Consider the following 22974-nt stretch of genomic DNA (forward strand, 5'->3'; position numbering starts at 1 on the left):
ACACACACGTACACAGGTACACACACACACACACACAGGTACACACTCAGCTTCAGGACATTCCCCTATAGTCACTAAATGTTTAACCCGCAACTTCTTTGGTTCCAAAGAGCAACTAAACCAGAGAAAAGAAGCTCTTGTCTGAATGTCTCTAAAGCATCTAAAAACTAGGTCGGCTGACATTTTGCATGAAATTGTCTCCTAAAGGCAGTGACTTTGGACTAACGGAAAGCCACAAGGAGTATATGCAGCCAGGCAATGAGAATCCACCCAGAAACTTCCTCTGGCATCTAAGAACAGATATCTTTGTGGCTCCCCATCCTGTAAGCAATTTAATCTGAGCCTCGCCACTTCCCTGCCTTGGTTAGCCGCTGTCATTTCAGTCACCCCTTCTGGGACCACTTCTCCAAGGTCTGTAGTTTGTACTCTGCCCACCTCTGGGTTACCATCTATTATTCCCTCCCTGAAATTCCACCTTCCACGTGTGACCCACAGCCCTGGCCGGAAGACCGTATTCTGCAGCCAGTCACTGTCCTTGGCTCTGAAGTCAACAATACTGGCTTTAAGATGAAATGTGCCACCCATGGCCACCTGCACAGGCTCGGCAAAGCACAGAGGCTGCACTTCTTTCTTGGTCTGGCAGAAAGAGCCTGTGTGACTACAGAAGGAAGGAAAAAGCACAGATTATCAAGATTTTCCCTGTGCTTCTGGATTACAGAAACAAAGGAAAGAGAACCATTCCCTTTTCGAGGTAGTCAATTCCACAATTGTTTATCAAACTCCCTCTGTACTAGGCTCAGAAGAAGATCCTTCATGTAGTCTTTTTTTTTTTTTTTTGAGACAGAATCTTGCTGTGTTGCCCTGGCTGGAGTGTAATGGTACAATTTCAACTCACTACAACCTCTACCTCTCAGGTTCAAGCAGTTCTCCTGCCTCAGCCTCTGGAGTATCTGGGATTACAGGCACAGGCCACCATGCCCAGCTAATTTTTCTATTTTTAGTAGAGACAGGGTTTCACTATGTTGGCCAGGCTGGTCTTGAACTCCTGACCTCCAGTGATCCGCCCATTTCGGCTTCCCAAAGAGCTGGGATTACAGGCGTGAGCCACCACACCCAGCCCTTCATGTAGTCTTTACCTCGAAAACTATTCCAATTCAGAAATGAGTTAAGTATATAAATGGCTACAAGGAAAGAATGGGTAGGTTTCATAAAGGAAAAACATAAACTACTACTGGGGCTCAAAAGGGAGGGGACATCTCATGAAGAAATGATCAGGAACGTTTGTGCGAAAAAGGAGGAATGTGAAATGAGTGGCCCTGGCAGAGGAGAACATTTTAATTAAAGTTTAAATAGCTGCAGGTAGCTAATGGCTACTCTATTACGCAGCACAGGAAGAAAGTGTGCAAGAGGAGTGACAGGTGGAATAATCTGGCCTCAACACAGGGACGAAGAGGAATGGTAGAAAGGGAGCTGGGAACCTTTTGTTTATTTTTAACAAGGATCTGGGATGCTGGCTGAGGCATTTCTACTCAATTTACTAGGCAAAGGGAAGTCTGAAGGTTTCTAAGGTGAGGAAAGAAATGATCAGAACCGTGCTTTGGGAAAACAGTAGGTACTCAATATGTGTTTACAAATGGAAGTAACTGAAAGCACTGCAGTGGGCAGACAGATGGGGTGGGGGGACAGGTTAGAAGCTCTGAGGAGCTGACCCCGTGGGGGCTACTGAGGGCCCAAACTAGTGTGTGACCCATGATCAGCTGACTTTTCGATGTGTGGGTTTTAGGATGCTAGAAGTGCATTCAGGTGAGGATGTCAATCAGGCTGCTGGACACACACGTGAGGCTCAGGGGAGGAATCCAGGTTACACACGCAGACGGGGAAGCACTTACCTGCATGCAAGTGACAAGTGAAGCCCTAGAAGGTGAGAGGGCAGAGAGAGAAGTTTGAAAACAAAACTGTGGGAAGACCCATCTCTAACAGCCTGGAGGAGGATGAGGAGCCAGTGAAGGAGAGAAACAGGAGAGTTTACATATGCTGGGGAAGAGCAAAGGAAGTGTCATATCACAGGCCATCAGGGAGGAGTGAATTTCAGGAAGGTGTTTTAACAGTGGCAGATGCTGCAGCAAGACTGAGGGAAAAGATGACAAATCACAGAAGGGCTGGAGACCTTGGAGAGCATTCAGAGCATAGGTGAAGGCAAATTGTAAACAAGAGGAGGTGGTCAGACGAAGTTTCTCTTTCAGGGAAGTCCACTCAGGACACAGGGAACACCCATCTGTGTGGGCAGAGTGTCCAGCACTAGGGTAGAGGTTGCTCTGTCCTCTAGAGCAACAGTCCAGAGGTGGACGCAGATGTGAAAATGACAAGTAGAGCCCTGTCCAATAAATGCTGTGATCAGCCACAGGAAGACACAGAAGGTCAGAAAACTCTTCCCAAAGGGAACAGCATTAAGGCTAAGGCTGGAAGGACATGAGTGAGGCAGGCAAAATGAAGAAACCATCATGACACATTTGAGTTAGTTTAGTTCAGCTGGAGCAAAAGTACAAGGCAGTAAGCAGAGAAATTCTACACTAAAAATGCAAGAACCCAGAGGAAATCCATCAGGGAAGGTCAGTAAAGAGGACAGGGGAGGGCTGCAATGAGGGTATAGCAGAGAGGTGAGCCTGGAATAAGGAAGGATTCTACATTCTCAGAGCAAGAAATGATGGATACAAAGCTAGCAAAATATAGGAATATGATGTGGGAAGGAGGAAACAGGAAACTCAGGTGGGTCAGCCTTGATTTTCTCAGGAACCAGGAGTTGGAATGGTGGGAGTGGGCAGAGCGTGATGGCTCACACCTGTAATCCCAGCACTTTGGGAGGCTGAGGCAGGAGGTTCACCTGAGGTCGGGAGTTCAAGACCAGCTTGACCAACATGGAGAAACCTCGTCTCTACTAAAAATACAAAATTAGCTGGGTATGGTGGCAAGTGCCTGTAATCCCAGCTACCAAAAAAAAAAAAAAAAAAAAGTGGGAGAGCTGTGGTCACGGTGGTGGATATATTAGGGAATCTACATCAGATGACTAAAAGGATTAGAAGGCAGTTAGTGAAGGACCAGGGAGATAAGAAGTATAACATGTTGGTGAAGCCAGCCAGCAGCCTCAGGAGAAACCAAACCTGCGGACACCTTGGTCTTAGACTTCTGACATCCAGAACTGTGAGAAAATAAATCTCTGTGGTTGAATGCACCCCATCTGCAATACCGTGTTATAGCAGCCCAAGCTGACTAATCCCCTCACCGGCCCTTCATTCTCAACTCACCTCTATCCAAAAATCTTTTGTGTGTAGGAAGTTAAAAGCTAGAGCTCTTCTCCTTTTTACCTGAACAATTCAGCCCCAAAGCCACTCAATTACATGGAGCAGAACAAGACCAGCTTCATGCAGGGGTTGAGGGAGTGCAGGGGGGATGCACGGGGTCAGCTCAAGTGGATAAGGAGGGCCCCGTGTCACTGTGCAGAGGGGACAGGAGAGCAAGTGGGTAAATCTATTAAGGCTATGGGAAGTCAGGTTTCCACAGTCTGAGAAGGAACTTGCACATCTGTGTGTACTGGGTAATGATGTAAATAGTACTTCTTATGAGGAGTGAGCCTACTGGGCTTCAGACTCTTCGAAGTGTGCCTCCACCCACACTGCTCTCCAACCCCATCTCTGGCCTCACCGAGCTCTGGTCATGCTGCCTTCTTTGAGCTCCGCTCCTTTTGGTCTCCTGGCTTTAGCACATGCTGTTCCCTCTGACTGGAACACTCTCCACATCCCTTAAGTTAGCCACCCCATTCTACCTACAGATTCAGCTTAAATGTCACTTTCTCTAAGAAGCCTTCCCTAACTTCCCAATCAAAATTAGATTCTCCCTGTGATTCTCCCTCTCAAACTATCCCATTGGTAACTGTGTATTTGTGTTCATTTGTTTAATGTCCACCTCCCCAATTAGACCAAGAGCCCAGTGGGGGCAGGCCCAGGGCTAGCCTTGCTCACATCGGCTTCCCTGAGCCCAGCAGAGTGTCCTGTCCTTTGGAGACCCTCTGGATATTGCTGCTGAATAAGTGGATCACACAAAGGCAGCAGAATGGAATGAGAGCAAACCCACTTCCTCCCTACAAACCTGGGCCATCCTGAGAATCATGCATTTGATTGTGACAGATGAGAGGACAGGAGATTCAGTCCATTGTTGGTTCCTGGGGACTTTCTAACCCAGTAAAGCCAGGGGCCTCTCTACTCAAAAAATAAGCACCTGGCATGTAAGTAATAAACCAATTGAGGAAAGATGAACTTATTTGTAAGACCTTGGAAAGAATAACAGTAAGAAAGGAATACATCCTCTACCTGCTCAGGATCTGGGAAATTCTAACACTGCATCACATACAGGAATGGCAGAAAACATGGGAGCTAAGCTGGTGCCTGTGACAGGCCTGCTTTGAGAACATTAACTCAAGAGTATTCTGGCTTCAGTGCCATTGTCAGCACTTAACCTCCAGGGCTCTATTAGCACAGGGACATTATCAATATTTCTCATTTCTGAAGAGCACCAGGCTCCTTTTGCCTAAGAGAAAACAAATTTAAAATTACATGTGAGAAAGGTGTGTGTGTAGTTTATGCATTTCAAGTTTCTTATTAAAGCTAAGGTGATAAATACAAAAGGGTACACTGAAAAGGGTGTGAAACCATGAAAATACCCATGGGGAAGAAAAAATGAGTTTTCATGGGAAAGCAGGACACTAATAAAACCATGAAAAGCATGGTCAAAAAGCTCTTTGGAACTGACTACTTCACTCCAGGTAGACAGTCACAACCTTAGAGAGGAAAATCATTTCTGGGAAGGGGATCAATTGCAGAATGTACTGCCATTCAGCTCCAGCCTTGACTTTCAGCCCAGTCTGCTATTCAGCTTTGGCCCTGGAATGCTGAATAGGCAAATGCCGACTTCAGCATCATCACAGACGGCCCTGAACCCGTGCATGGTCTGTGGTCCTGGGCGTGTGTGTGATTCTGTCGCATTGGATCAGCATCATGACCACAGACACACAAACCAACCCTGCCCTCTAGATTTCCTGCTAACAGATGACCATGTACTTTAGCTAACAGTGAGGGTCACTTCCTGCATTAAAGTGTTAGACTTTTACTTTTTTTTTTTTTTTTTTTGAGACAGAGTCTTGCTCTGTCACCCAGCTGGAGTGCAGTGGCGCAATCTTGACTCACTGCAACCTCCACTGCCCAGGGTCAAGTGATTGCTCTGCCTCCTGAGTAGCTGGGACTACAGGCGCCTGCCACCATGCCTGGCTAATTTTTTGTATTTTAGTAAGGACTGGGTTTCACCATGTTGGCCAGGATGGTCTCGATCTCCTGACCTCGTAATCCGCCTGCCCTGGCCTCCCAAGGTGCTGGGATTACAGGTGTGAGGCACCGTGCCCGGCCCAGACTTTTAAGTTTTGACCATTAAAATGTTAAATATTGAGACTGTGATAATAATTTAAAATTCTGATAAATTTTGTATTTTATTCTTATATTCTAGGAGCTCATTCTATGATGGTGATGCTTGGCTTCAGCCTTATAGTAATATGTTGAATTATATACTCAGCCATTCAGCCAAAACATATAACATCTCTAACATTAATTAGCATCCTTTAAAACACTCAATTTCACAGGCAACAATGATAAAATGGGTAACAGTGAAATTCCAGAAACTAACCCAGAGCCCTGATATATTCTATTTCCACAAGGATCCAAGCCCAGGAGAGACACTTTTTTTATCCACCCATACCTGACCTATGATCCGTGAATCGGGGGATTTCACTCCTTTAATGTCCTCTACTGCCACTCACAAAAAAACAACTGCTTCCTCCCAAACTAGAACTTCCCATCTTCCCTCATATCTCAGTATGAATAAAAGAGTCTTCAGCTCATGAGCTAAGGAAAAACAAATTTTAAAAAATGGATGAAAGAGTCCAAGGGTTCTCTCCTGATGGCAGATGAAAAACGAATGTCAAATAATCAAAGGTTCGTGTGGGAAACAGAGGCTGTGTGTCCCCAGAGCCCAGGCAGTAGACAGTGACTCAGCCCAATCAAGTGAGTCATCCGGGGTACAGCCACAACAACAAAGCCCCTCCGAAAGCAATCACCCACACCCTCACCATTATGAAGTCTTGTCCTCTCTGGGGAAGCTAAGCTTGTACTGGCTTGTACCCAGGGGCAGCAAACTGCCATGGATACCCTTCTCCCAAGCTGTTTAAATGGCGTCATTTGCTAATCTCTAGTTGTGTCTCATGACAAGAGGAATAATTCATTTTACTGAGGTCAGAGCGTTGGGTTAACGCAGAGATTTGGTTTAGCAGTGAAGGGAAACACTATACTAGTAAGCTGATATTTTTCTCCTTTCCTTCCCCAGGGAATGAAGACGAAGTTAACCTCCCACCTGTCTTTCCCTATGAACATGTGTTTTCAAACTGTTTTCTGCCATGTCTAATCAGAAAAGGTTTCTTAAGAAATGGTAGCCAAAAAAAAAAGAGAGAGAGAGAAAGAGAGAGACACAATGGTAACAAGGCTGGAGCCATTTATAATGTTCCAGTCAGCAGAAGTACCCAGAGGCTGACCTGCCAGGATTTAGCCTGTTAGGACATCTCAAGGAGTCAAGAGACATGACGAAGGAGGAAAGGCTGAACTTCAGACCTGCAGCTTCCCAACCAGTCAATCAGCCAGTGGCCTAACCACACCTTCTTTAGAGATGTCAAGGAAAAGTGTTCTACCAGCCAGGTGTGGTGGCTCACAGCTGTAATCTCAGCACTTTGGGAGGACTGCTTGAGGTCAGGAGTTCAAGACAAACCTGACCAACACAGTGAGACCTCCATCTCTACAAAAAATAAAAATAAGCTAGGTGATGCACTCCTATAGTCCCAGCTATTGGGGAGGCCGCACTGAAAGGATCTGCAGGAGTTCGAGGCTGCTGTGAGCTATGATCAGGGCACTGCACTCCAGCCTAGGCAACAGAGCAAGACCCTATCTCAAAGAAAAGAAAGAAAGAAGAATGTTCCATCATTAAGATAAAATAATGACTACACAGTTTTAGACTACTGATGAATCCTGATGGCTGGAAATATAACACATAATGGCTTCAAAGAAACAATTTGTGACTGCATGAGAAGTACTAATACGAGAATGAAATCACCTTATGAAATTCTAGTGTGACATACTACAAAATACTGGAAGAGAAAATAAAGGTTCAAATTAAATAATAAGTTTCTTCCTATAATTCCCTTTTCGAAATACCTGACCTCACAGGACTTAGAGGATTTCAATTTGCTAAGCTCCAAGGAAAACAAAAGGCATTCTATTTCTCGTTTGAAATTTCATCCTTGGATATGCTACAATTACCAACAGGGAGCAGGCATGGAGAAACTCAAACTTCTCATGCTTTTCCAATCAAATAATAATCTACATCAAAGGAATCCATCCGTGGCCATCTCCCTGGACTCTAAATGTGTCTCAAAGTGCAATATGAAAAAGAAAAATCTGGGCCAGGCACGGTGGCTTACGCCTGTAATCCCAGCACTTCGGGAGGCTGAGGCGGGTGGATCACCTGAAGTCAGGAGTTCGAGACCACCCTGGCCAAAATGGTGAAACCCCATCTCTACTAAAAATATGAAAATTAGTCAGGCATGGTGGCGGGCACCTATAATCCCAGATTCTTGAGAGGCTGAGGCAGGAGAATCACTTCAACCTGGGAGGTGGAGGTTGCAGTGAGTCGAGACCACGCCACTGTACTCCAGCCTGGGCAGTAAGAGCGAAACTCTGTCTCAAAAAAAAGAAAAAGAAAAATCTGAGAGTTCTCATTTGAAGACCAGAGCAGCAGGCCACCACTAAACAAAAACCTGGAATTCCTCGCTCCACCTTCAGACTTCAGAATTCAGGCACTGAGTGGAATCCCCACGTTAACACCTGGCAGCTCAGCTTGCATAGAGAATCGCCTCTCAACAGTACTCTACCAGAAGGAAGAGTGAGGGTCATAGCATATCCAGGTAGCCACAAGGACAAGAAACACCAGTTTTGCAGCGGATGCTCCCCTGTAGTTAGATTTGCTCAAAAAGGAAAGAAAGGCTTTGGCATGGCGGTGTTCATCCCCTAGAACTCCTAACCACAGCTTACCTTGGTACAAGGTGGTTGAACTTGTAAGAACTGAAGACCTCCTGGATCTTTTCTTCTACTTTTGCCTGGTAAGGATGCAGAAGATGGGAGAGAGAAAACAAATGCAGATGAGACCTCCATCAGCTTTTTCTTCCTATTGCCACAAATGCCTATTGGCTAGGGTTGGTTGGTATGGTTTGGAACTTCACAGTACTGTAAGACAGGGGTTCTGCAGGATGACAGGCCTAGGACAAGGCGAGGAGGAATCCCCTGTACCATGTTGGCATCACAATGGACTGTTCCAGAAACCGAATCCATAATATCTGAACTAACGGCAGTTTTGGTGTTTAGTTCCCTGGCACCAGTTATTCAGGGAGCCGATGAAGACAGCAGATGTCTCTTGCTTGTGTAGGAGACCATCTGCCACGCCAAAATATGCCTCAATGGCATAAGGATTATTTTGAGAAACTGCAGATACAGGAGAAGCTCTGAAAACAGAGTACACCAGTTTGAGACAGAAATGTACATCTATAAAGGAACTCTCTATTTGTAAGGCTGTTTCCCTCTCTGTACCAAAAGAGAAGGATGACTAAATCAGAAGAAACTATTATCAATGGAGAAGGCACCTACTGAAATCTGCATCACAAACCTTACCCTTATTTATCATACTTGTCCTGTTCACCTCCCCATCACTGGCTTCCCCCACAACCTTCTCTGTTTTTAGTTGCAAATGCTATATAAGCCGGAGTTCTAGATCACCTCTTTCAGAATGACTCATTTTCTCCTGGGTATCTCCCATGTATACATGAAGTATACATGTTAACAAACTTCTGCTTTTTTTTTTTTGTTATCCTGTTATTTTGTTATAGAGGTTTCAGCCCAGAAATTAGAAGGGTAGAGGGAAAATGACATTTTCCTCCCCTCCACTTAAAATATGTATTCTTCCTGCTCTATAAAGTTGTTTGGGTGGTCACTAACTGACCACTCTGAAACACATAACTAGTTTCTGCCAACAGTTGTGCTTTCTACTGTAAGACTGAAGAGTTAAAATATTAAAATCATCTGCGGGGTTTAGAACAACATCAATTGTTGAAACACCAAAACAAATAGCAAATTCTGGTCCTACGTCATACACAGGACTCCACGGTCCCATAAAATGAAGGATCTCAGAAAGTCAGGTCACAAAAGCAATCAGATCTTTCTCCTCTGAACGCCACACCATAATGCTGAAACTGCCCCACATGGTTGACAAAAACTGCATGCTGGGTTCTGGACAGAAATACAGTTATAATTAAGCATGAATGAGGCTGCACTTCAGCCCACTTCCTGGTTGCTAAAAAATCTGACCATTTGCATCCCATTGTTCATACAGATCCAGGATCTCTGACATTAGAATCATAAGACTTTTGTTTAAGGACCATCTAGGATGTTTTTCAGACTCTGAATTTCAGCCATCAGTTTCAAAACTCCCCCAGAGGAATAGGATCTGCCTGAGAATACAGCTTCCTCATCTCCCTGACCATAACTTCACCCTACATTTTTCAGCCAATCCACAAACTCCACGCTCCACACTTCAGCCCACTCCAAAGCCCTTAAAAACCCTAACCCCAAACTTTTCAAGGAGGAATCTGAGGATTCTTTCCATCTCCTCATCAAATGATCTTATGACTAAACCTCCTTCTCTGCTGCAACCCCCTGCCTTGGTGTAATGACTTGCTGAGCACACCCGGCAACGACTGTGGTCACAATGTGGTCTCATGGGAGAGCTCCTGTAAAGACAAGGTACAGTAATGAGGGAAGATCTGGTTAACAGGATTGGGGTTCACCTTCCTTGACATCCCTAATCTTTGTAATGAGACATGTTTTTGTTGAGATTTCAAGATATATAAAAATCTCCCTGAGAAACTTCAAAAATGCATCATTTATTTCTGAAACACCCATTGAGGCTGAGCTCCTAGTCCCTTTGAGAAGCATGCAAGAAATATCTGTCATGATGAGGGGAGCAGTGACATGAATCATCTAAAATGACAGCTAATCTAAAATTAATTCACATCTGGTTTTAGAATATGCTTTTATATTTGCTTTCGAACAAATTTGAAGGATGACCTGTTTAAAAGGTTACAATAGGGGCCAGGTGCGGTGGCTCACGCCTGTAATCCCAGCACTTTGGGAGGCTGAGGCGGGTGGATCACGAGGTCAAGAGATCGAGACCATCCTGGTCAACATGGTGAAACCGTGTCTCTACTAAAAATACAAAAAAAAATTAGCTGGGCATGGTGGCGCATGCCTGTAGTCCCAGCTACTTGGGAGGCTGAGGCAGAAGAATTGCCTGAACCCAGGAGGCAGAGGTTGCGGTAAGCTGAGATCGCTCCATTGCACTCCAGCCTGGGTAACAAGAGCGAAATTCCGTCTCAAAAAAAAAAAAAAAAAAAAGGTTACAATACTTCAAAAAACAGACTGACATCACCATGAGAATCTGACTTGGGAGGAATTAGAAAGTCATCCCAGAATCATCATAATTCTTTTTCCATTCCCGACATTCACGTGGCTAAAATAAAGCACCAGCCTAAATGAAGCACAGAATTCATTTCTCAGTCATGCCTATAAGCTGAATGGGATAGAAAAATAGATAAGAAATCAGTAAGATCATTAAATAAAGATTTGCCTATGATATATCATCATCTCTCAGTATCCATGTGGGATTGGTTCAAGGATCTCCCAGGATACCGAAATCCGTGGATGCTCGAGTCCTTGATATAAAATGGTGGCATTTTGCCCAAAACCTATACAACCCTTCCATATAATCACGAATAGCTTAACTACAGGGATACGTTCTGAGAGATGCCTTCTTAGGTGATTTCATCCTTGTGCGAGCATCACAAAGTGTACTTAAACCAACCTGGACCTGGGTGGTATGGCCTACCACATACGTGGGCTATATAGTGTAGCCTATTGCTTCTGGGCTACAGACCTGTACAGCATGTTACTAAATACTGTAGCAAATGTAACATAATAGTAAGCCTTTGTAGATCTAAAAATATCCAAACATAAAAAAATTTAGTGAAAATACACTACTATAATCTTTCAAGACCACTGCGGTACATGCAGACTGAGGATTGTTATATGGTGCACGCCTGCATTTTAAATCATCTCTAGATTACTTATAATAGCTCCCAGTATAACATAACTACAATTGAGAAAAGAAAAATAGCTCAGAGCAGTCTGAGTTATGTGACGTATACAAAATTTATCAGGCCCAGGGAGATCAAGTATAGGACTTCGGTTATGCTCCCAACAACCACGTCTTGGAGCAGCTGTTTAAAGGCATTTCATTCCTCCCTAGCTGCCTCATCCATTATATTCATGTTCCTGGAATTTGTGATACAAAGAATAAGGCATACCTTATGTAATTTTAATGTAAAGTCTTGGTGAACAATTTAGAAACTGCCTCTTCTTTTCCTTTATTTATTTTTCTTTTAGTCAGCTTTTTGGGTAACTATTCTTGTCCTTTAAAAACCTACTTGTAACTGCTGCTAATTAGAGTGAACATTCAGGGCAACTTGAATCTATGCTCTTAGGCTGCAATCGTCAATTTTGGCCCAAATAAACTCTCCACTTATATTAACTTCACCTCAGCTTCTTCCTTTTAGGTTGACACAATAACAAGGAAATAAGTCTGTACTTATTCAGCACAGACACAATTTTTTTTTCCCAAATATTTTCAATCTGTGGTTAGCTGAATCCACAGAGGCAGAACCCAAGGATATGGAGGACCAACTGCACTGTTTTATCTAAGTGAGTTAGCGAGTTCTGAATGACACAAAATCAACTGGGAAGAAAATTCACTTCCTTTACTCTAATATAAGCCATTTGAATCCATATGACTTAATAATATTCAAAGGCTAATGCATGAACGCATCTTCCTCTTAACATTCTGGCACTTAGATGCCTAGGGATAAAAGCTCCCAGCCAGGAACTCCTTAATCAGAAGTCCCATCTTCAGCTCTCTTGCGGGAAAGCAGCCAAGTACTACACAAGAAAAATGGAGTTTTATTTCTGAGCTAAGACACCTGACAAAAACATGGAAATATTTTATACTGCACAGTGGAAAATGCTTAAAATTTTCCCAACGTAGTGTCCTTCTCTTTGGAGTTCCTAATCATTTATTCAGAATGAACAAGTGATTTTCCAATGCAGTTAGTAACTGACTCATATCTGAAAAGTCAAGTTATGAATTCTGATGAATATCTGTGTATTACAGGTCAGCTGTTCATAATAATAAATAATTTTCTCTTAAGAACTGATATATTTTTCTATTTTTTTTTCCTTTTGTAACAGGTCCCATGGATAATTAAGAACTGGTATAGTTTTTTAACAGCTTTATTGAGATACAATTCATATACCATTCAATTCATTCATTTAAAGTGCACAAATCAATGACTTCTAGCATATTCATAGAGTAGTGTATCCATCACAATCACTTTTAGAACATTTCACTCCCCCAAAAAGTAACCCCACAGTTCTCAGGTATCAAATCCAACTTATCATTCTCCCCACTGCCAACCACTAATTTACTTTCTTTTTTTTTTCTTTTCTTTTTTTTGAGATGGAGTCTCACTCTGCTGCCCAGCCTGGAGTGCAGTGGTGAGATCTCGGCTCATTGCAACTGCTGCCTCCCAGGTTCAAGCAATTCTCTTGCCTCAGCCTCTTGAGTAATTGGGATTACAGGAACCCACCACCAGCCCTGGCTAACTTTTTGCATTTTTAGTAAAGATGGGGTTTCACCACGTTTGCCAGGTTGGTCTCAAAGTCCTGACCTCAAGTGATCCACCCACCTCGGTCTCCCAAAGTACTGGGATTACAGGCGTGAGCCACCATGCCTGGCCCTCTAATTTACTTTCTTTCTACCTCTATAAATGTACCTGTTTGGCATTGCATATAAATGGAATCATACAAGCTGCGGTCCTTTGTGGCTGGCTTCTTTCACAAGCATAATGTTTTCTAAGCTCATCTATGCTGTGGCATGTACCATTACTCCATTTATATTTCACCAAATAATATTCCATTGTATAGATACATCACATTTTGTGTACCAGTTTATCAGCTGGTGAACATTTTTTGGCCATTATGAATAATGCTGCTATGAGTCACAGAAACCATTCCCCTCACTCAAGAAACAGGTTACGCGAGACTCCGTCTCAAAAAAAAAAAAAAAGAAAGAAACAGGTTCTCCAGGAACTAAGCTAAACTTATTTGAAATGGAAATTCTCAGGTATTCTCAGCATAGACCTATAGATTCACTTAGGGGGTGGGGTCCACCCAACTTCTTTTAATAGGTCCTCCAGGGGATTCTGATGGATGCAACGCTAACATTTGTGAACATCGTCAAAATCAGAATGGAAGGCCGGGCGCGGTGGCTCAAGCCTGTAATCCCAGCACTTTGGGAGGCCGAGGCGGGTGGATCACGAGGTCAGGAGATCGAGACCATCCTGGTCAACATGGTGAAACCCCGTCTCTACTAAAAATACAAAAAATTAGCTGGGCATGGTGGTGCGTGCCTGTAATCCCGGCTACTCAGGAGGCTGAGGCAGGAGAATTGCCTGAACCCAGGAGGCGGAGGTTGCGGTGAGCCGAGATCGCGCCATTGCACTCCAGCCTGGGTAACATAAGTGAAACTCCATCTCAAAAAAAAAATCAAAATGGAGTTACTTATGTTTAAAAATTCTAACAATGCCAGGGACAGCTACAAAGAGAGGGTTCTCATGCATCAACGCTTGATAACAAAAACTATCCCAAATGACTGCAAAAACCACAACCCTGCACAAAGGTCATCACAACCTAACACAAAAAATAATTCCACGAGGACATCTGTCCAGGAACTACTTGTCCAATCTCAAACTGGTCACACTTGTTACTGATCCTTGTAGGTAATAATAGTTATCTTAAAAGAACTATATAATCCTCATTATTCCCTTAAAAATCTTTGTCTTATGAGCTGGGCATGGTAGCTCACGCCTGTAATCCCAGCACTTTGGGAGGCCAAGGTGGGCAGATCACCTGAGGTCAGGAGTTCGAGACCAGCCTGACCAAAATGGAGAAACCCTATCTCTACTAAAAATACAAAATTAGCCGGGTGTGGTGGCATATGCCTGTAATTCCAGCTACTCGGGAGCCTGAGGCAGGAGAATTGCTTGAACCTGGGAGGTAGAGGTTGCAGTGAACTGAGATCACACCATTGCACTCCAGCCTGGGCAACAAAAGCGAAACTCCATCTCAAAAAAAAAAAAAAAAGAAAAAAGCCTTTGTCTTTCTTTACCTCCTTGAATATGCACATAGTTTACTGTGGCACAGATATTCCCACTGTAATACTCTATTCCCAAATAAGTGTCATGTTCTTTTAGAGAGCCTCTCTCTATTAATTTAGGTTGAAAGTTTGATCAAACAAAGTTTTTAGCAGTGGCAATAGTCACTACATTTCAGCTCAGGGGTTGATGCATAACGTTTTACCTCAAATAGTACTTTCTTCATTCATAATTAATTTAAAAATAGTAACATACTTTTCTTCTCAACTAGTAGAGGATAAACAAAAATAACAAACCTTTTTAAATGTTTAACAAAAATTCCTCTAAATAAATAACCTAACATTTGAATGTGCAGGAGACCAGAATATGCCACCTCAAAACATGACTGCAGGAGACCAGAATATGTCTTCCCACAATAGTCTTCTTTGGCATAAGGATTATTTTGAGTTGATTATTTTGAGAAACAGCAGACAAAAGAGAAGCTCTGAAAACAGAGCAGAAGTTACCCCATTTGTAAGGGAAAATTACATCTATAAAGGAAATCTCCCTTTGCCTCTCTTTCTGTACCAGGAAGAGAAGGATGACTCTAAGCCACTAGGAACTCTGCCCAATGGAGAAGGCACCTACCTAAACCTGCTTGACAAACCTTACCATTGTTTACTCTGCTTTTTCTGGTCACCTCCCCATTCTTGGCCTCCCCAAACCCTTCTTTCTTTGTTTCAGCTGAACATGGTGGTTAAGCCTGAAGTCTATGCCACCTCTTTGAGATTTACCCATTTTGTAATCACCCAACGGGTTTTTCCTGCTTGCTGCACAGACAAAACCAATTCACTGAGACCACAGCCTTGCAATAATGAAAGAGTTTAACTGAATGCAGCTGGCCACACCATGCCGGAGACAGAGTTATTACTCAAATCACTTTTCCCGAAGGCTTGGAGGTTTTTCAAGGATAGTTTGGTGGGCAGGGGGTTAGGGAATGGGAATGCTGCTTGGTTGGGATTAAATCATAAGGGTGTGGAAGGAAGACGGTGCTCCTGCACTGAGTCAGCCTCTGGGTGGGACCACAGGACCCGTCTGTGTGGAGTCAGCCAGTCAGAAATGCAAAAGTGTGAAGAGACATCTCAACAGGCCAATCTTAGGTTCTGCAATTGGGATGTCATCTACAGGGGTAATTGGGAAAGTTCTAAATCTTGTGACCTGGGAAATAAATTGCTGGTTATCCTTTACACCTACATCTTGACAGAATTCAGGACCCTCTCACAATCCTACAGGGAGATTGCCTTTGCCAAATTATGACCATAAGAGAAATCTGACAAGACTCCAACCAGTCAAGCAAGACTCCGTTTCTATTTTTTTTTAATGTGAAATGAAAAAAGGCAAAATGACAATGTGACAATTATGTGAATTTTTTAAAACACACACAAATCCAGTTGCTTATGAATGCATAAAAGGATTAAAAGTGAAATGTAAGGATGCACATACAACTCATGATAAGGGCTGGTTCTGGAAAGGGTGGGAGGCACACTGAACCGTGGATAGGGTTAAAGGAGGCTCTGGCTATATTTCTAATTGCTTTCCTTTAAACAAATAACCAGAAGCAAAAAAAAAGAAAAAGATGTTAGCAACTGTTAATTCTCAGTTACAGAAAAACAGCTGTTACATTATCATATTTTTGTTAACCATAAATTTCTTAGAAAAATAAAGGAAAAGGATTTCAAAGTGCTTAGTTTTCTGATGCCTCATCCCCCACACCTACATAGACAGGCAGGCCACAACATACGTAGAAGCTGTGTTCTCAAAGTTCACTGGTAAATCAGTTGAGTTTTTAGACCTTATTCATTCTCCCATCAATACATTATACCTAACTGTTAGGTTCCAAGGCCAGCTCTCCCATTATTTAATATATAACCTAACAAATGTTAAGCCTAATGGTACCTCTCTTACCTTTTCTAGTCATGAGGCAACTGATCACTCAGGATATGGCAAAGAGAGAAGAGTTTACCCCTGCTTCTGATAGGGCACAGGCTAGATATTTCTTTTCTTTTTTTTTTTTTTTTTTGAGATGGAGTCTCGCTCTGTCGTCCAGGCTGGAGTGCAGTGGTATGATCTCAGCTTACTGCAACGTCTGCCTCCCATGTTGAAGCAATTCTCTGCCTCAGACCCCCGAGTAGCTGGGATTACAGGCACCCACCAACACGCCCAGCAAATTTTTGTATATTTAGTACAGACAGGGCTTCATCATCTTGGCCAGGCTGGTCTTGAACTCCTGACCCTGTGATCCACCTGGCCTTTTTCTTTTCTATTTTCTCTCTCTCTCTCCTCTCTCCCTCTGCGTGTCTCCTTCCTCCCTCCCTCCCTCTCTTTCTCTCTCCCTCTTTCTTTCTTTCTAATAGAGATGGGGCCTCACCATGTTGCACAGGCTGGTCTCAAACACCTGGCCTCAAACGGTCCTCCTGCCTCACCCTTTCAAAGTGCTAAGATTACAGGCATGAGCCACTGTACCTAGCCCAGCCTAGGTTGTTTCTTTCTTTTTTTTTGAAACAGAGTTTTGCTCTTGTCACCTAGGTTAGAGTGCAATGACACAATCTCGGCTTACTGCAACCTCCACCTCCCGGATTCAAGCCATTCTCCTGCCTCAGCCCCCCTAGCTGGGACTACGGGTGTCTGCCACCAGGCCTGGCTAATTTTTATATTTTTAGTAGAGATGGGGTTTCACCATGTTGGCCAGGCTGGTCTTGAACTTCTAACCTCAGGTGATCCGCCTGCCTTGGCCTCCCGAAGTGTGGGGATTACAGGCATGAGCCACCGCACCCAGCCCCAGACTAGGTGTTTCTATGTACAGAACGTCTTCAAGTGTGCTGTTCATGCTTTATACATACATACATACATATATACATACACACACACATATATGCACACATATTATGTATATAAAATATACATATAATACATACATGTATAATACACACATATATCTTTAGGTATATAATACTAACTAATAAGTATCAACTCATAAACTACACATATATATATGATATGAACTAATATAGTCAAGCACCACATCAGGACCTTTCAGTCAACAACATGCTGCATATTCCACGGTAGTCCCGTAAGACTATGATGGAGCTGAAAATTCCCTATGGCCTAGTAACACAGCCTTCATAATGTTGTAGTACAAAGCATTACTCACATTCCTGTGGTGACGCCAGTGTAAACAAACCTACTGTATTGCTAGTGTTATAAAAGTAACACATACAGGCTGGGCACAGTGGCTCACACCTGTAATCCCAGCACTTTGGGAGGCCATTGTGTTCCAACTGCCTGCAGTATTTACTACAGTAACATGCTGTATAGTTTTGCAGCCTAGGAGCAACAGGCTATACCATATAGCCTAGATGTATTATGTCTTCTACATTTCTGTTAAGTACAGTCTATGATGTTCACACGACAAGGAAATTTCCTACCGACAATGTATTTCTACAGTCATTAAGTGATGCATAAGTATATGTACATTAGTTTGTATTGTTCAATGACAGAGAGGTTGTGTTAGACTCTAGGGGGCTGGAATCAAGTAACTGCACTAAAGTCCCCAAGACTTAAGTGCCATGGCAATAAATAAATGAAGAACTAACCAAACGTCTGCATTCTCAACAGCTCTGCTTAAAAGATACCTCATGAAGTTTTTCATTTAATCAATAGAAATCCAATCAATAGGCCAGGCATGGTGGCTCTCACCTGTAATCTCAGCACTTTGGGAGATGGAAGCGGGTGGATCACCTGAGGTAGGGAGTTCCAGACCAGCCTGGCCAACATGGTGAAACTCCATCTCTACTAAAATACAAAAATTAGCCGGGTGTGGCGGTGGGTGCCGGTAATCCCGGCTATTTGGGAGCCTGAGGCAGGAGAATCACTTGAATCTGGGAAGTGGAGGTTGCAGTGAGTAGAGATCGCATCACTGCACTCCAGCCTGGGCGATAAGACAAAAATTTTGTCTAAAAAAAAAAAAAAAAAAATCCAATCAATAAAAGCAGAGAATTTCCATTCACCGGTAAGTGGTAAACAACAACTAATGCATTCAGTACTTTCTTTTTCACAGTTTCTATTAAAGTCAATCTTATGAGGCACCAAATTTCATACCAGGCACTATCGCTTCTCTTCTTCCTGTATCTCCCCTCCTCTCCCAGAGACAGAGTGTTTCAGAAAGATTTGCTGCCTAAGATTCATGTCATTGCTGAAGCTACAGTAAAAGAATCATTAATATATGAAATATAAGCCAAGACTTTAAAAAAAAAATTATCCCTCAGAAAATACAAGTCACTTTACAGTCAAATGCTTATAAAGTACCTCTTGCTGTAGGAAGTTCTTCAATTTCTTTATTTTGAATACAAAGTACCAGCTGGGGATAACAAAATAGCCCAAAACAATTTCAGTCAAGGTGTGGTTTGGGCTGCTTTGGCTAATGGTAATCAGTGAAACAAGGTAAATTGAACACAAATTTAGTAGTTATTCCTGGGGATATAAACTCATGCTTTCCTGCCATTGTAAGGTTAGCCTTTTGCTTATTTATTCACTTTTACTTTTGTAGAGATGGAGTCTCACCCTGTTGCCCAGGCTGGTCTCGAACTCCTGGCCTCAAGCTATCCACCCACCTTGGCCTTCCAAAGTGCCAGGATTACAGGTATCAGACACCATGCCCAACCAGTAAACCAAAGTTTTAAAGATCACTTTAGCCGGGCACGGTGGTTCATGCCTGTAATCCCAGTACTTTGGGAGCCCAAGGTGGGAGGATAGCTTGAGCCCACGAGTTTGGGACCAGCCTGGGCGACAGAGCCAAAAGCTGTCTCTACAAAAAAATAAAGAAGTAGCTAAACATGGTAGTGCACATCAGTAGTTCCAGCTACTTGGGAGGCTGAAGTGGCAGGATCACTTGAGCCTGGGAAGTTCCTGCTGCAAGCCATGATCGTGCCACTGCACTCTAGCCTGGACAACAGAGTGAGACCCTGTCTTAAAATAAAAGAAGAGATCATTTTAGAAAGTAATAAAGTGGTTAAGTTGCAGTTACTACAAATATATACCAACTGGACACACAGCAAAAAAAAAAAAAAAAAAATTCTAGGCTCATATCTGTAATCTCAACACTTTGGGAAGCTGAGGCAGGCCTATGAAGTCAAGGCTTCAGTGAGCAGTGATGGCATCACCCAGACTCCAGCCTGGGCGACAAAGTGAGACGCTGTCTTAAAAAAAAGAAAAAAGTCTAATGTTATGCAAGTGGATACTTGTAACTTGGAATAAACTATTCAACGGTAACACCTTATTCATATTCAAAAAGGATGTATCTCAAGAACTGAACATGTGGTCCGGAAAACCATATTGGCGGACTCAAAAAGTGGCTCCAGTGACGATAAAAATACTGAAGTCAAAGAAGCATGTGAAGAGTTTGAAAAAAAAAAAACATTTCATAAATAAGAAGAGGAGGAAAACCAGCATTTCTAAATTAGTGTTACTTTATAAAGTAGGTGACTTTAAGTAGGTATACGGACCCAAATTTAAATGTAAATTTTATAAGCAGGTATTTTTCACTTACATACCTAAAAGTACATGTATTTTCAACTTGACCAAAAACAACCTTTTGGACTTTTTTTTTTTTTTTTTTTTTTTTTTTGAGACAGTCCTGCTGTGTCACCCAGGCTGGAGTATAGTGGTGCAATCTCGGCTCACTGCAACCTCTGCTTCCAGAGTTCAAGCGACTCTCCTGCCTTTGCCTCCCAAGTAGCTGGGACTACAGGAGCACGCCACTGTAGTGGCCATGTGTGGCTAATTTTTTGTATTTTTAGTAGAGATGGGGTTTCACCATATTGGAACTCCTGACCTCGTGATCCGCCCACTTCAGCCTTCCAAACTGCTGGGATTACAGGCATGAGCCACCACACCTGGCCCTTTTGGATTTTTTAATGGGGAGATTTTGATACGCAGGATTACTTTTTAGTTGGGCAATATGGTATATGCTGAATTTCAAAAAATTAAAATGGATTCACAAAGCTAGCCTACTGACCATTTAACCAAGTAGAGCTCTGGTTCCTTCTGTCATAAGCATAAAAAACTGGAAGTTTTATCATATTTAGCGATTTGTTCCACCTCCATTTACTAATATTTTGGATGCTATAAGCTGAAACAAGTCAACAGCAGAAGGTCAGGATTCTGTCCCAGAACCCCTCTGGTCCCGCCTTAGGATATGTGATGGCCCACTGCCTGAACCTGAAGCAAGCACATCACCTGCCTCTCAACACCCTGACGGGAACCCACCTGCCCAGCTCACCTCATTTCCTACCACATCTAACCTGCACCCTCCATTCCTGGTAAGCCATCTTACTGCCCCCAGTCAAGCCTGAGTCTTCCCTCACAACGGCTCCGCCTCCTAGAATGGTTGCCCCCAACTCTATTTCTTACAGCCCTGCCCAGTTCCACGTTCTCCGTGAAGTCATCCTGACCACCTCAGCCCACAAAGATGGCTTTTCAACTCCCCAAAATCCTCGTGCAAAGCAGAGTGCAAAGCACTCTGTGACTGCCTACAGCATATTCTATTTTTTTCTTTTCTGAGATGGAGTCTTGCTCCGTCACCCAGGCTGGAGTGCAATGGCACAATCTTGGCTCACTGCAATCTCCGCCTCCCCAATTCAAGAGATTCTCCTGCCTTAGTGTCCCGAGTAGCTGGGATTACAGGTATGCACCACCACACCTGGCTAATTTTTGTATTTTTTTCATAGAGACGGAGTTTCACCATGTTGGCCAGGCTGGTCTTGAACTCCTGACCTCAGTTGATCCGCCCATCTCGGCTTCCCAAAGTGCTGGGATTACAGGCCTGAGCCACCGCACCCGGCCAGCATATTTATTTTTATCTCTCTAAGAGAAAAGAATTTTGAGGCCAGTGACCAAGACTAATAATTTTCTTACTTCAGACTTCAAGTCACTTGACTGACAATGAACCATGCCAATGGTTCAATGACACCATGACATTTCAAGTGGAGGATGCTTTTGCCTCTGTTCAAAGGCAAACTAAAAGCACAACATTATTATCTTTTGTAAACACCTGTTTTTGGCAAGGCTGCTACCTTTGAGACTGTCAGTATTAACCCACTGGCCTGAATCAGAGTGTTTGCACATGGGATGATTTCAGACGGCACAATAAGGAAGGCAGGTACTTACAATACAACCACATCTTGTTCTCTAGTGTCCTGACAGGTGCTCCCTGCATCAAATGCATTAACATAACAGCTTAGCAAGGTAGAGACCTTCATAAAAATATCCAGAGCTGACCATTTCTCATTACCTCCACTACTGTCACTGTGAGCTAAGCCACTGTCACCTCTCTCCCAGGATATTACAATAGCCTTCTAACAGGTTTCCCTGTATCCACCCTCACCTCCCTACCATCTACTCTTGACAGTAACCTAAATGAGCCTGTTAACATGCTAGTCGGATTGTGTCACTCCCCTGCTCAAAACCCTCTGATCGTGGATCAGTCTAAGTCCTGGCAGGAAACAGATGGCATAAAGTGGGTGATTTGAGGAGAGTTTATACAGGAACTATTTACAAAGATGTGGGCAGGGGGTAAGGAAACCACAAGAGAAAATGCAGTATCTGGAACTGGTAAATCAGCAGTATCTGATCCCTTCCTAGCCCTGAGGGTGTCAAGAATGGAGAGGGAGGGAGACAAAGAGCTCTGCAGAGAAGGCATGTGACAGGAAATGTGACCTTAAGTCTAAGGAAACCCCAGCCCACACAAGCCTGCAGGAGGGAAGAGATATACCAGTCTCGTTCTTCTCCTTCTCAGTCACCCCCAGCAATACTTCCCATGGCCCGCAGCCATAAAGCAAGGAAACCTGTCAGTGCTTGAGCCCCCTCTGGGGCATATCTACAGAGCAGAGTGGAAAAGGGCCAAGTGAATCTGGGGCAGTAAATGGCAGCTATCCAGCCAAGTGTTCCCCATCTCAATCAGGGTATTTTAAAGTACTTCCAAGGGCCAGTGAGGCCCTACATGATAGACTCATCTCCTGTTTTCTGGTTTGCTAAGCCCTCTGCTCATCAGGCATTCACCGGCCTCAGGTCCTTTGTGCTTGCTGCTTTCTCTGCCCAGAATATTCTTCCACCAGATCCATGCACAGCTTCCTCCTTCATTTACGTCAGGTCTCAGATCAAATGTGTTATCATCAGGTATCCCCTTACCACCTTATATGAAGACCTCTTCTGCTCCCACCCTACCCATTCCTGGCACACTCAATCTCCTTTATCCCAAGGTATTACTCTCCACAGCACTTCTAATTAACATTTTATATAGAGATAGTTATAGATATTATCTCTTTTAATCGACTGCCTGACTGGCCTAGAAACAGTTTCATAAAGGCATCAACTTGGCCTCTTTTGTTCAGTGACTTATGCCGAGTGCCTAGAGCAATGCCTGGCACATAAAAGGCATTTAAATATTTGCTGAATGAATGAAAATCAATGAATGGAACAGA

General features: G+C 43.3%; 1 protein-coding gene and 1 long non-coding RNA gene across 2 annotated transcripts in view; one reads left to right on the plus strand and one right to left on the minus strand.

Moving 5' to 3' along the window:
- Positions 1-22974, minus strand: part of LOC116528569 (protein farnesyltransferase subunit beta) — a 75369-nt gene that overhangs the window by 47320 nt on the left and 5075 nt on the right. Inside the window, exon 2 of the mRNA XM_032245870.1 lies at positions 8178-8242. Coding sequence (XP_032101761.1) covers positions 8178-8242 — 65 coding nt within the window. The remainder of the gene's footprint in view (positions 1-8177; positions 8243-22974) is intronic.
- On the plus strand, positions 13211-13548 carry LOC116528573. The gene is made up of 2 exons (XR_004259097.1): positions 13211-13336; positions 13383-13548. It is a non-coding gene; the product is annotated as an uncharacterized LOC116528573 (long non-coding RNA).

The sequence above is a fragment of the Sapajus apella genome, unplaced genomic scaffold (assembly GCF_009761245.1).
Source record: "Sapajus apella isolate SASKATOON/1434 unplaced genomic scaffold, GSC_monkey_1.0 scaffold59, whole genome shotgun sequence".
In the NCBI taxonomy this organism is placed as follows: Eukaryota; Metazoa; Chordata; class Mammalia; order Primates; family Cebidae; genus Sapajus; species Sapajus apella.